The sequence below is a fragment of the Malus sylvestris genome, chromosome 11 (assembly GCF_916048215.2).
Source record: "Malus sylvestris chromosome 11, drMalSylv7.2, whole genome shotgun sequence".
Classification (NCBI taxonomy): domain Eukaryota; kingdom Viridiplantae; phylum Streptophyta; class Magnoliopsida; order Rosales; family Rosaceae; genus Malus; species Malus sylvestris.
In genome coordinates, this window is record NC_062270.1 from 18854748 (window position 1) to 18870434 (window position 15687).

The following is a 15687-nucleotide window of genomic DNA, read 5'->3' on the forward strand; positions in this document are numbered from 1 at the left end:
GGGTAAAAACCTTCCTTATAATCAATCTCAATATTTCCATCTTAAAATTTGTGCCCTTCTAATTCACATAGAAATGTAAAATTATTTCTGATGTCGAAGTGTTGTCATCCATATCGAGTCCAACCACCATCCTACCCAATCATCTAGATTTGATCAACGACCTAAAATTGAACAAGCACTAATCCAACATAATGGTTTGGATTTGAGGCAAATAGGAACCCTCCTGGGGGCCGGGGTCCACAGGGTAAGGGGGATGTCGAAGCATTGTCATCCATATTGAGTCCAACCACCATCCTACCCAATCCTCTAGATTTGATCAATGACCTAAAATTGAACAAGCACTAATCCAACATGATGGTTTGGATTTGAGGCAAATAGGAACCCTTCTGGGGGCCGGGGTTCCACAGGGTGGGGGGGGGTGTGTGGGTGGATGTGTGTGTTAGAAAAGAAGGATAATAGTGCCATACTGGAATTAGTCACCAGGTGGCAAGGATTAGGCAGTAGCCCACCTCACTTAAATGGGTTGGGTGAGGGGTGTGGATGTATGTGTTAGGGATAACGGTGCCATACTGGAATTAGTCACTAGGTGGCAAGGATTAGGTAGTAGCCCATCTCACTTAAACGTGAAAAGTGACAAATAGTGATTTGCCCTTTGCAAGAGTTCTTATGGTTTTAATTTCTCTGGTTTTTATCAAAAGACAAAATTAAATTTGTCTAGTTTAGTCGTGATGCCATTTTATTTGTGAACAAGGACCATGCAAGTTAAGTTTGTTAGATGAATTACACATTTTATGTGTAGTTTGACATGTTTCTTTCATCAACCAAGACACAAATAACCATCCTCCTTCATATTTTCTTTCAATGTTAACACTCCTAATGATACAATTGCAACCAAGCTTTGGTCAATGCCAATGCCAAGCATGAGCTGTATCCAAGAATGACAGAACCCACAACATAAGGTCAACCCTTTATTGTTATTATTTTGTTTTAGTGTTGTTTGTTTCTGTTTGGGTTAATATTTAAATTTTGGACCTAAAAGAAAGAAAGCCCAGAAGAACTAAAGAAAAGAGACTTGCCTGAGGCCTAGCACTAGGCCCATCCATCCATTTCAAGACAATATGATGGTTTCTCATTAATGCAAAAGCTAAGTGCTTACAAGGGAAGTGACAACCGATGGAAATCAACTTACTCTCAACCCAAAAACACTTTCTGAATGGCATAACATGTAAAAAAGATGATGGCTCACTAAGTGCTTTCGGGTAAAGCTTGCAACAGCCAAGATAAAATGCCTATAAAAGGGAAGACAGGACCTAGAGATAAGGACACTCAACTAATTAAACAAACAAGCATACAAACTCTGCTATCAAGCCAGTTCGTACCTTCCAAACCCTTTTTAGCAATAGTTCCCTTAGAAAGTCATCTTTTGTCTGATGTAAAAGCTCTGCTACCTTCTCCAGATGGTGTAGTATCGATTCCCTCATGTAAACTTGTTTACCACTTATCATTTTCAACACACAAACCTACGTAATCACAAAGAGAAGAAACTACAAGACATTCACCCTTGCTCGACAAGGTGAAATCTTGCACGACTCTCTTTGTTTTATCTTTCAATTAGTAGATCTGGTATTATGATGTACTCTCCAGTATATATTCAAGTCATTTCCAGCCATTTGATGATCAAAGGTTCCATTGGCACTCATATCTAGTTCATTTAGTAGTTTTACTGCTATGAAAGATTGAACGGGAACTAGACCGATGACTTAGTCAAATTTGGACTTCTAACCTTTAAAACATACAAGATAATAATAAAACTTCTTGATCTCAAGGCATAGAAAAGAACTTAATGTAGACTTAACCCATCTATGACAATCCTTTGATAACAAGAAGTTAGAATAACTTGGGGCGCAAGTAATCGACTTAAACATACTTGTTCTACATCTGCCATATTGAGATGGCAGTGGCATGCCTAAGCACTTAGTTAGTTTTGATTGTGAGCCTGAAGGCTTACACCTAAGGCCCTACAAAGGCACCTTTTAGAACTAACTCTGTCTTCCTCTTGTAGCCTCTCAACAAGCAGGAGCCTGATAACCAACCAAAGTGCCAACTCCTCGGAGAGTTGTGTATTAGAGCCAGGGGCCTTGTCTAGATAAATTCCTGCCCGAACATAGTTTTGGCACGCCCGGTGGGACAACAAGTCTTGTATGCTAAAAAGACGAAGGAAAGAGAAAACCTTCAGGTGGAAAACAAAACAAAACCACCCCAGTATATGCCAAAGATCAAACATGACGAATCTCCCTAAAGATTTACAAGGACATGTCTTGACGGAAAGCCCGACTCCTTATGACGAATTAGGAGCAAAGGTCATAAATAAGACTTACAGGTTACCATGATCGTTGTATTAAGAAGCATGGAGAAAATCTCTATAGAAACTAGATGGGAAGTAAGTAGACTTTGTTCCCTAATAGGGAATCTGCAAAGAAGGCTAGATCTAGAGTACTCTACCCCATAAAATAATTGTACTAGAGAGATGATGAGAGAAGTCAGTCCTATAATAGAGCCAGTTATTCCTTTGTTTCCTTTACTGGAGGAGAAAAGGGAATAAAGGAAAAAACAAGTAAGGATCCGGAGTTAGTCAGCAATATTGGAAGAAATTCTGGAAGCAGAGTTGCCCAACCCCATATTTTCACTAAACAGTAGGGGGTAGAGCAGGCAAGAAAGGACGAAGTATGGGATGACTCAGTTGATCGGGGAATCCAATGGGAAAGAGGAACCTACCAAGGTATACAAGCCTCCTTCTTATAGGCCACCACCCTTGGCCAGTAAAGGAGGAAAGGCCTAATGGAGGAAGCCTAAAGCAAGAAAAGAGATTAACTCGGGTAACGATCATAGCCAGAAGTGGGAACTTTCACATACCCCGCCTAATAATATGGCCAATCAGCAGCTCAAAGATGAGTTGGCCGAGTTAAGAAGGATAATGGTGAGAAATGCTCAGCCACAAGCTCTCCCACTATTTAGGGTTACCTATCAGAAGCCCTACCTGGAGTTCGTTGATGAATAGAATCCCTTTCCTTATAACTTCAAGATTCTCACATTCCCAACATTAAGTGGGGAAGATAACAATGTGTCCTCCAAGGACTATATCTTCAAATTCTCCAACCATTGTGTGGCATTTGAAGATAATCCTAACTATAAGTTAAGTTTGTTTGAGAATTCATTGACAGGTTTAGCATCTCAGTGGTATTCTCTTTTGCCTTTAAATTCTATTGCTAATTGGGGGCAAATGTAGATGGCTTTCCATGAGCAATTTTACAGGATGGAGCCAGAGATGAACATCAATGATTTGGTTGAGGTAAAACAGTATGACCATTAATCTACTGAGGACTTCATGATGAGGTTTAGGAAGACGAGGATGAGATGCTAGTTTCCTATCAACCATATCCAACTTATATGTATTGCTCAGAAGGCTTTGAGGTTACCCTTGAGGAAGAAGTTTAATGAGTTGTAAGAACTAGTGATTGCTGCCACCAAGTATGAAAAATTGTTGATCGAGGAACATCAACCAAAACATTCCTCCAAAGTACCTTCATTCTATAAAAACAAGGCTGTCATTCATCAAATGGAGTTTGAAGGGATGAAGCCGGAAGAAAATGATGGTTGTGGAAGAGATGGAATTGATATATGTGTAGCAAAAATGATCATTCCCTTCAAGCCTTTGACAGTAAAGACATTGGTTTAGCCGGTTAAAGACCAGGTTGTGGAAGAGATGAATGATGGTGGATCTTTACCAATGAAACCCCCTAAGTATCAAAGCTATTCTTTTGATCTAACCAAGGCAGCAGAAATCTATGAGAAGCTGGTTTGGGTAAGAGTCACCGTGCCCGACAGCACCAAAAAGTTACCCAAGCCTGAAGAACTGAGAGGGAAAAAGTATTGCAAGCTGCATTACACTTTCAATCACTCCATAACCAATTGTGTCCAGTTCAGAGATTGGATACAAGATCTCATTATGAAAGGAAAACTATTGTTGAAAAAATCGCAGTCTAATATGATGGTTGATATTGATCTTTTTCCAGAGGCCCCAATAAACATGATCAACTTGACATGGGATGAAAAAGGGAAAGGAAAAGCTACATGGGAGTTGAAAGCAAAACGTGGCAAATTGACAGCCAACTGAGGGAGCCATCATGTTGCCCAAGAAACCCAAGGCGACCATAGTCAAGTATTATGTAGTAGATGCCAATGTAAGTGTGAGCTATTAGTCCCAGCATCAGGAGCCATTATTGATCATGAGTTGAACAAGAGAAGAGAAAAAAAGAGCAAGAGGCCCGCAAAAATGTTATGCGAGCAGCTGAAAGAGAGACCTCTATGAATGTTTTCCAAAGGTTGGGAGGAGATTCTGAACCAAAGGGCTTGTCAGAAGTGTTTAAAAATTATGAAGCTTCTGAAGAGGTAGAGGATAGAGAGGCTAAGGTGCCAAGATGGGTGGATGTAAAGTCATCGCAAGCAAGCTATGACGAAGGATATGTTAGAATAAAGAGGAGAACCGTGAATCGAATTACAAAGAAGAATCCTACCTGACTTGGTCGAAAATGGTATGTGGTCCGAAAGGATGGGAAACCCGTTAAGGAAATGGGAGCCTTTATGATTAGAAGAGTCCAGAGGCAACATAAAGCCCACATGAACTCATTAAAGGTCCCCATTACCTCAGAAACCTCTGAGAATGTAAAGTTTGAGAAGGTACTTAATGGGGGAAAGAATCAACTCCATTAGAGAACCAAGAAGAAGGTGGAGAAAGCTAATAGCAAGACTGAAGGGGAAGGAGACCATGTGTCCCAGTGCCCTAATCTTGGGAAATACAGAATTCTGAGAAGGGCTCAAGAGGATATGATAATGATACCAACCCCGGGATGGAGCTCGGAACCAATTTGTTTTGGAACTATCTTGCCTGATGGAGGGATACCCTTACCATTACTGGTTGATACCCTTTATGAAGATATGGACCAAATGCAGAATTTTGGCATAACTCAAGAAGGAGGTCTGCCTGAACTAGTGCTACCCAAAGAAGCACATGATTGGTTGGATGAGTTTGCAGAGCATATCGAAGCTAAGAAGAAAGACTTACCTGAACCCAGTAACTTCCACGTAAACATGACATGTTTTATTCCCCATGTTTTGTCCCAAACATGATCAACCTACCATAATGGAGGATGACTACTTGGCAACAGAACCCCTGATGACACATGTTAGTGTTGAAGAGACAGGGATAAGGGAATCAAGCAAAACAGATATGCCCGAACTGGCAAGGAGGAAGCCCGAAATGATATATACAAATAGGATAATCTTCAGCCACCTGAGTTTGGCCATGGCTAACCATCTCAAATCCATATACGTAACTGCTCATTTGGAGGGAATACCCTTCAAGAGGGTCTTGATTGATGGTGAAGTTGCGGTCAACGTACTGCCTTACAAGCAAATGAAGAAAATGTGCAGAAATGAGGAGGATCTCATCCCCACATATCTTACAGTTTCCAGTTTCTCAGGAACCATTACTAGGACTCATGGGATATTGCCATTAGAAGTTGACTTGGGTTCTAAACAAATCATGCTAGCCTTTTTTGTTGTTGACAGTACTTCCATTTACAGAGCTTTATTGGGCAGAGATTGGATTCATCAGAGTTTCTCTGTGCCATCTACCTTACACCAATAAGTGGCTATTTACCATGAAGAAGGGAAAGCAAGACTTGGATTTTGGGAGATAATGGAGGTCGAATCACGGCCATTCTTCCCTATAGCCAACGTGGCAGAATCCAATTTCTACAATCCCAGTGTTGAGATTCTTCAATGTTCAAGAGCTAATAAGAATGACTGCTTGACCAAGGTAATGACCCAGAAGCTTCTAGAACAAGGGATATCTCTTACAAGGGAAGAATGGGATCGACCCCATATCATCCCAACTCCCCAACATTAGTAATGTCAGAACAGAAAAGAAAGGACTAAGTGGTCGCAGTTGATGCGATGAGAGTTAAGCACTCAAATTAAACCCTCTTTTGACAATTGTAGTATATGTATAAGTAGAGATTGTTCTGGACCGGGGATTAGGAGGGATTGCTAATCTAAACTAAACTGACTTACAAAAAGAAACTTAAAAACACTTAACTAGACTCTATAGACTCAAAAAACTTAAAAACACAAACTAAAATAGATTCTAACTAATTAGACACACTAAAGTAAAGGGCGATTGGGTTTTGGACGAAAATAAAGTAAAACAAAACAGAAACTAGAACTAAACAGATTTGCACGAAATTGGTTGTTTTGGATGGATGATGGGCTAGCTAGAAGGTCTTTCTCCACACATGACACACTTGCATACAAATCAATCTCCAATTGCTTTTCAATAAACCATGAATTCTCAACACCCCAGATTAACCGTGAGGCACAAATTAACCCTCAGATTTTCCTTTACTCATTGAATTGGATGAATGCATGCGACAACCCAAATCATTCTCTAAAAGTCCCCTATATGAATGCATAATAGAGATACAATTAAAGATCATTACGTTCCATGAAAATCATAAGCGTTGACGAGGCAATTGTAATTATGAATGCATGATACGTTTGCCAAGAATTCAATTAACGCGATTGTGACAAGCAACCTTCACTACTTATGAATATAAACTTGTAACGATTAGGTGAAACTTATTTATATCTTAGCATCAAATTCATGTATGAAAACTAAGTATGCATCCTTAATAAACATACACAAATCCGTTATGAATAAAATAGATAATTGAATTGCAATCATAACTTATCAAATCATAATTGGAAGAAATCAATTCATATTGCAAATATATTCATGGTTTCGAATTCTCCTCTAGCCAAAAGAGGTTTAGTTCCTCATACTTGCAATTAAACAGAAACAATTGAAATTAAACATTGAAAACCAAAGTAGAATACACCTAGAATGCTCCAGCAATCCAAATTGAATGACTAGCACAACTCCAAGCAATCCTCATTCCTTGCAAATATGAGGCACCAAGGTGTGAGTGGTGAATGGATGGTCTCATGTGGTGGTGGATGGATATAGGTGAGTTATGGTGAAGGGTGGAGAGTAGTATAGATGATGTGGTGTCTTTGGATGATGGCCCCCAAATTATAGTGAAGGGTGGATGTATTTATAGGCTAGGGAGAGGAGTGTATGGAGTTGTAATGAGTGGATGTAATGGGTGTAGTGGGTGAGTGTTGTGGTAATGAGTGGATGTAATGGGTGTAGTGGGTGGATGTTTGGTAATGAGTGGATGTAATGGGTGTAGTGGATGAATGTTTGTAATGAGTGGATGTAATGGGTGTAGTGGATGGATGTTTGGAGTTGTAGGTCAACACACTTGAACACACACATGTTGATTTCTAGCCCTCAAATCTTCAAAAACGTCCATCCTCATGTCTCCATGCTTGCACTATCCAATCTTGGCTAAAAAATGCTCTAAAATGCTCCAAAATGCACTTTCTTGCCAACTTTGTTATTATGACCTATAAACACACGAAAATAGCTTAAAATACATAATTAACTAAGAAATAACAACACAAATGCACAAGAACAAGCTAACTAAGTCGTATAAATATGCTCCTATCAAATTCCCCCACACTTAGCTTTTGCTAGTCCTCGAGCAAAACAAAAGAAACAAAACGAAACAAAACGAAACAAAACAAAGAAAACAAACAAAACACAACCTAACCTTCCAACATTTGCCTCAGGGATTTTCAATGAAACATGACATGCCAAAGATCACCACTTACATAGATTTAAGCATTCCTTACCCTCGAGCATACTTAATCATAGTCACCATTCACTAGCTCACATTTAATCAATTAAAACAGCATTTTGAATATAGTAACATGCCTTAGAGAATTTCCCCAATTCCTTATTAGATACACTCTTATTTTCACACAAGAATTTCTGACTACACTCCCTATACTAGGTATATGTGAGAAGATTGATGTAAACATGAAAACTAGTACTCACATATGTTTTTCAACAAAGAAGCAATTTCTGGAATTATTAATTCATGTATATATATGATCTCATGAATGGAATGCTACTACTTAGATGCGAGAACTAGTGACACCATATGCTCATATCAATTTCAAACTCCACAAATTGAAACACATAACACTCAAGATTGAAGTCAAGGGTTGTAATAGGGCTTGGGGGTAATGGCTAACAAAGAAAGGATAGGAATAACAAACGTTCTTAAAGCGATAGCAAGCAAAGTAATGGAATCGACACTTGGAATTTACTTTAGAATGCAAAAATCAACTTTTAAACACAAAGGGAAGATTCATGCAACACTTAGGGTCGAATTCAATGCTTTGGACCCTTTCTTCAACAAACAACACTTTAGAGCTCTTTCTCATAAATTTTTCAACTCTTTTCACAACTTTTCTTCTTTTCATTATATTTTCCACGAATTTTTCTTTGTCTTTTCCTTTTCTACCCATGCCTTATGAAGGACTTTGGCACACACACACACAAGAATCACTTCCCCCACACTTGTTTTTCTGCAAGAGTTCAACAAAAGGAATTCCTTCTAAATTATGCTTTACTATGCTTCAAGAACAAGTGTATGGATGGTCCTAATCTTGGCTAGGTGAGGATAGTGTGGGTAACAAAGAACATAGGCAACACAAGGCTCAACGAGTTAAACTTAAACACATAATGAACTGGATAGGCTTTTTGGCTCTTGGCTCACTAAACAACTTCATCTTGAATATGTGTTATGCAAATCAATAACATGCTTTGAATGAAATAGGCATGAGTTCTAGCATTTGGAACTAAATGATGAAATGCCTTTTAAGTAGCAACCAAGCAAAGAATAATGAGATCGTGCAACGACTTTAGAAAACAAAAAAATTGCACAGATTAATAACTCTCCAAATAAACGTTTAGGCCCAAGTCTCTCAAGGATGTAACGTTAGTTTGAGTTCCTTCTTTCAAGCATGTTACAAAAAAAACTTATTTTTCCTTTTATGATTGCATGTGAATTCATAAATTATAACCACAACCAAGCATACACCAAAGAGTAAATCAAATTTTCATCCATGTTTATAACTCTCTTTAACAGTCATGTAATTAAAAACCAAATCCTCATCATTGTGTTGGAAGGTACCCTAAGACACAAATAAACACACAAAAACAACTCTTTTTGGGTTTTTTTCAAAACAATTTTTCAAATTTTTATGAGATTTTCGGATTTTTATGTCAACACACACTAAAACACTCCAAAATGGCTTAAAAACACTTAAAAACAGCAAGGAACAACACTAGAAGTAATGGGTGATAAACTTCTACGAATTTCATGCAAAACAACTTGGTTACCCCCCACACTTAAATCAAACATTGTCCTCAATGTTTCAAGCATAAACTCACTCAAAAAAAACAAGCAAACAAACAAACAACGAATAAACATGACAAGTATGGCAAAGTAAAAACCAGACAGAGTAGAGTTTAAGAATGCAAATCTGGTTTTGGAGATAGATGATCTTGTCGTCTTTCCACAGCTTTGATCTCGAACTAGTTTGGAATTCTGAGCGAGGAATATGAGAGTTCCTTGGTTTCAAATCAGACTCCTTCTGCTGGGTTGATTTGATTATGCAGTCTGCATTCTTCTCTGCTTGTTTCTTCTGCACGGCAGGCAGGCAAGAGGTAGAGGTGTTGGTCTGTTTCTTTCTTCAATCTTTCCAAGTGCCCACCATTTGCTTTCTTTCTCCTTGTCCCTAGCTGAGGATGAATTAGCACATTGTCTCCACATGCTTCGAGGTATCATTTTCACTTCCCTTATCTGTTCCCTAGGCAGATGTGGTAGACGAAGAGGAAGCATAAGATGATGAAGATGAGTACTCGAGAGCAAGGCTAGGTAAGCAATTAGGAAGGGGTTCCAGGTAGTCGGTTCCAGATCGGAAGATTGATACCAAGTGCTGGTTGATTATTCTCTTTCTCCTTGTCCCAAAACAACGACAAGGAGAAGGACATGGAGAAAGCATGATATGAGATACTCTTGCTTTCAACCTTCATGATATGAAATACTTTTTCTTTGGATGAGTTGTTTGCAGAGGTACCCCAAGGAATAAGGAACACTGAGTGACTCGAGAGGGTTTGTTGGAAAGGCATTCTCGGAGAAGAAGAAGGGTTATGTATGTTTGCCTTACAATGGAGGGTGAATGGTGACATTTATAGGAATTAATAACCGGTACTATTCTTTCACTCTTGTCAGCAACCGTTGGATGATTTAATAGTGAACTTCACGTGTTTTCTACTTCACAAGAGATCTTCAACATATTGCCCGTGATTTTCGCAAGGCTGAGTGTGCATGTGACAGGCGCTGACACGTCTGGAAAAGCAAGTGCCTCTTCGATATCTGGAATCAACGCTTCGACAAACTGCCCATAATCTCCGCAAAGCTGACTCTGCATGTGACAGGCGCTGACACGTCTGGAAAAGCAGATGCTTCTCCAATATCTGGAATCGGCGCTTCGACAAACTACCTGTGATTTTCACAAAGCTGACTCTGCATGTGACAAATGCTGACACATCTGGAAAAGAAGATTGGTCGTGGTTTCTGAGTAAGCCCAACTTTTGAGAAAGCTAGCGCCTCTTTGATTTTTGAGTTGGCCTCTTCGATTTTTAAGCTCGCCTCTTCGATCTCTGAAATCCCATTGCGTGCTGATTTTTATAGAGGTAAGCAGGACATTCAAAGCACACTTGAATTTCTGCCTGTAAAAACTCCCTTCTTGCACTTCTTACGATCTTGACTTGTCCGACCTTTTCTTTCTTTAACACCTCTGAAAATGTCTGGCCCCTCCGACCGTTGTTTTGACTTGAACCTTGGTGAAGAGGCAGTCCCGCCTTCTCCAGACAACATATGGCGCCCATCCTTCATATCCCCTACTGGTCCCCTTACCGCTGGGGATTCGGTGATGAAGAATGATATGACAGTTGCGGTGGTGGCTAGGAACCTTGTCACTCCCAAAGATAACAGACTACTTGCCAAACGGTCTGATGAGTTGGCGGTTAAGGATTTTCTGGCTCTCAGTGTGCAGTGTGCAGGTTCCATGTCCAATATGGCCCAACGCCTATTTGCCCGAACCCGTCAAGTTGAATCATTGGCGGCTGAAGTGATGAGTTTCAAGCAGGAGATAAGAGGGCTTAAGCATGAGAATAAACAGTTGCACAGGCTCGTACATAACTATGCTACAAACATGAAGAGGAAGATTGACCAGATGTAGGAATCTGATGGTCAGATTTTACTTGATCATCAGAGGTTTGTGGGTTTGTTCCAACATCATTTTCCTTCGTCTTCTGAGGCTGTACCGCGTAATGAAGCTCCAAATGATCAACCTTCGATGCTTCCTCATTCTGGGGCTCCGCCGACTATTGAGATTTCTCCTAAGCAGCCTTTGTGAAGGCTCTCTCTTGTATTTATCTGCTTAATGTTCCTTTCTTTTTTTTATGAATGTAAAAATACCTTACATAACTGTCAGTGTTTCAAAACCCACACCGAAAACAATTAAACAAGCAACAAATAAAAATGACAATCATGGCAAAATAACAGAAAATGGAAGGTTTTTAGAAACACTAAACTGATTGTGGAGCAATTAAAAAATCTTTCTTATTTGAATACATGGGTTGCCTCCCAAAAAGCGCTTGCTTTAACGTCTTCCAGCCGGACGAAACTTCCTTTTAAACTTGGATAGGGCCCATAGCATGGAAGTGATCCTTGAATGGACGGTGATACTTGATGTGATCCAGCAATGGTTTAAATTCTAGTGTAGGTGCCTGAATCATCAAAATTAGCAAGTTAGTATATACTAAAATCGAAGTTGGAGAAGATGGCTTACTTGCTTGCTCCAACACAAACTCAATTACGAACACCACATCTTTGAAGGTTGCAGGGATATGGGACTTGGCCAGATCTGGTGTTTTGAGAGTTATGACTTGTCCGGTGTCATAAAATCCAACTTCTTTGGGAAATTTCGTCTCAAATGTATCTTCTTTGATGAATTCTAGACATTCCCCATCCGCTTCTTGCTCTTGATTCTCTGGAAAGGTTTCGAAGATGCCTTTCTCACCCTCTTCCTCCTTGGATTGCATGATCCTACAAGGAATAAGGACATTTGGTGAAACGGGGTCAGGACAAATTGAATTTAGGCTTACCTTGGTTGTAGTGGACGGTATAGAGGGCATATGGGGCTGCGGCAAGGGTGGTTCTTCCCTTGCCGTGGCCTCGTTATTCTCCTCTTCTTCGAGCAGCAGTTGTTCATCCATGTTTTGGCTTGGTTTGGATGTCTTGGGTTCACCTCTAACCTCCATAACATTTCCCAAAGTGATAGCATCATGGATTTCAAAATCTTCTGTCAAATTTTCAATAGTTGAGTTGGAGAGTTCACTTTGCTCTTAAATTTGTGCCATGAACTCCATAATCTGCCCAATTTGCTTCTCCAATTCTCCCGTCTTCTTGGCTTGATTTTGCATCTCTTTGTTTCCATTTTCTACTTCCTGGTTCAAAGAGGTGAGTAACTTATTAAACATATCATTATCCAAAGACGTACCTGAATTGAATTGGGCAGATTGTTGTGGTGGCTGCATAGGTCTTGAATAGAACTCCTCTTCTTGCTACCAATACCCATCTTGTTGGAATTGTTGAGGTTCTCCCGACATGTAATCTGAATAATCTCTCAAATCCGAATTGTAAGCGTTGGAAAACATATTGTCCCCTGATTGGCTATGGCTTTGATAACCCAAGCATCTTCATTTGCAGCGAATTTAGAACATTGATGAGTTGGATATCCTTGCCCATAGGACACACCATCTATAGGGACACTTTGCATTGTGGTCCTTTCGGCATATTGTGACACTTGAGAAGTAAGTTTTGCCAATTGAGCTTGAATGGTAGCAAAATCCATGTCTTACTTCTCTAGTACTTGCAATCAAGGAAACAAAACTAAATCAAATATCATAAGTAAAAATAAAAGACACAAATAGAAACGAAGTCAGTAACTAAAACAAACAACATGAAAAAGAAACAACGGGGGATTAGCAAAGTTGCTAATCCCCGACAACGGCGCCAAAAATTTGATGCGATGAGAGTTAAGCACTCAAATTAAACTCTCTTTTGACAATTGTAGTATATGTATAAGTAGGGATCGTTCTGGACCGGAGATTAGGAAGGATTGCTAATCTAAACTAAACTGACTTACAAAAAGAAACTTAAAAACACTTAACTAGACTCTATAGACTCAAAACACTTAAAAACACAAACTAAAACAGATTCTAACTAATTAGACACACTAAAGTAAAGGGCGATTGGGTTTTGGACGAAAATAAAGTAAAACAAAACAGAAACTAGAACTAAACAGATTTGCACGAAATTGGTTGTTTTGGATGGATGATGGGCTAGCTAGAAGGTCATTCTCCACACATGACACACTTGCATACAAATCAATCTCCAATTTCTTTTCAATAAACTATGATGCTCAACACCCCAGATTAACCGTGATGCACAAATTAACCCTCAGATTTTCCTTTACTCATTGAATTGGATGAATGCATGCGACAACCCAAATCATTCTCTAAAAGTCCCCTATATGAATGCATAATAGAGATACAATTAAAGATCATTACGTTCCATGAAAATAATAAGCGTTGACGAGGCAATTGTAACTATGAATGCATGATACGTTTGCCAAGAATTCAATTAACGCGATTGTGGCAAGGAACCTTCACTACTTATGAATATAAACTTGTAACGATTAGGTGAAACTTATTTATATCCTAGCATCAAATTCATGCATGAAAACTAAGTATGCATCCTTAATAAACATACACAAATCCGTTATGAATAAAATAGATAATTGAATTGCAATCACAACTTATCAAATCATAATTGGAAGAAATCAATTCATATTGCAAATATATTCATGGTTTCGAATTCTCCTCTAGCCAAAAGAGGTTTAGTTCCTCATACTTGCAATTAAACAGAAACAATTGAAATTAAACATTGAAAACCAAAGTAGAATACACCTAGAATGTTCCAGCAATCCAAATTGAATGACTAGCACAACTCTAAGCAATCCTCATTCCTTGCAAATATGTGGCACCAAGGTGTGAGTGGTGAATGGATGGTCTCTTATGGTGGTGGATGGATATAGTGTTGGAAGTATGCCCACAAAGCCACTCATTTGATGTAATAGCTTTTTGGAATACTTAATGTATTAAACTTTTATATGTTTAATGAAGGGCAAAGCTTATTGTTGATCACTATTTATTGTATCATGTGTTTAAGTAATAAGGGAATCCAAGGGATGTATTTGATGTAAGAGACAAGTGATCTAAGTGAGTTAAAATTATCGAGACCATTCTCTTATGTTCATTCCTAAAACGTTCCTAGCCATAGGATTGCCAATTGGGTATTGACAATCCGCTAAGGTTAGTATGTGTTATGTCGACTCAAGCTTGAGTATGACTAGTCTCAAGTCATTTGGTGTTGGACACTAAGACAAACACATAGGTGCTCGAAAGAGTAATCGAGTACACTGAACAACGATCGAAAGAAAGTTCGAACATACATGTCATGTAAGAACTCGAAAGTTGCAATATGCAAAGTAGTCCTTTGACCTGAGGCATCATAGATGTCTAATGGTTAGGTCCTTGATCTTTGATCATGTCAACGGCATTCCATCGGAGTGTCCACGGCATTGTTGGGGTCAAGCTATCTAGTCATGTAGGCATATGAATGCACAACAAGGGATCTCTAACCTTCCATGGTGGAAGGAGAATACTCTAAGATATGATTAGTAAGTCTTTGGCCAAAGCAAATGAATATGACTTAGGAAGTTTGTTCCAACTCATATTCAAAGGAATCATATAGAAAAGTATCACATTGGATAGTAGACATGAAACAAACTATCACTTAAACAATGTGATTAAGAGTATTGTATTAGAGAAGGACCGTATTGCATTGTAGTTGTAACTGGATAGGTTCTCCAACCAATTCTACTTAGCTTGGGTAACCATGACATACTGCGAGGTGTCACTCATGGTTTGTGGAAGCCCTAATGACTAGCAAACACTAATCATAAAGGGAGAATTGAAATGTGGTTTCAATTCACAATCGATCGTTAAGAGTAACAATCGCCCACTACCTCGCTAATTGAAACCTAATGGATCGTACACCGAGTAAGGGCGATAGTGAAGAAATTAAATGAAATGGATATGCAATTAAATGGTTTAATTGAAGAATGGTCAAGATTAATTAATTAGTTAATTAATTATACGAAAGGTTCGTATTGGGCTTTTAAGTTGGTTTTGGGTTTCGGGGCCCAAAAGTGTTTTGGTCCATAAGGCCCATTATGTTTAAGTTGTATGACAACTAAAACAAAATGGGCAATAAACCCAATGACAACATATAGGCCGGCCATGGTGAGGAGATGGTGAAAGTTTGCTTAATTGCAAGTTTGCCACTCACCAAAGAAAAGTGTTATAAAAGCAACTTTATAGCTATTTTCTCATTAGGGTTTTCTTTGAGGCAAAGAGGTGAAACATTTTCTCTCTTTCTCTCTACAAAGAGGCCGGCCACTTAGGGAGATTAATCTAGCAATCTCTTCTTCCCTAAGTCATCCATTTCATCTTCACAC

The 15687-nt window shown here is 39.0% G+C and overlaps 1 protein-coding gene across 1 annotated transcript; it reads left to right on the plus strand.

Annotated features, from left to right (window-relative positions):
• The first annotated feature begins 5200 nt into the window (after positions 1-5200).
• Positions 5201-5707, plus strand: LOC126590292 (uncharacterized). Its single transcript, XM_050255778.1, has one exon. It carries the CDS (start codon positions 5201-5203, stop codon positions 5705-5707), a length of 507 nt encoding a protein of 168 aa, XP_050111735.1.
• The last annotated feature ends 9980 nt before the right edge of the window (positions 5708-15687 follow it).

Coding starts and splice junctions, on each gene's coding strand:
- LOC126590292 (XM_050255778.1), top strand. CDS start 5,201: ATGGAGGATGACTACTTGGCAACAGAACCCCTGATGACACATGTTAGT.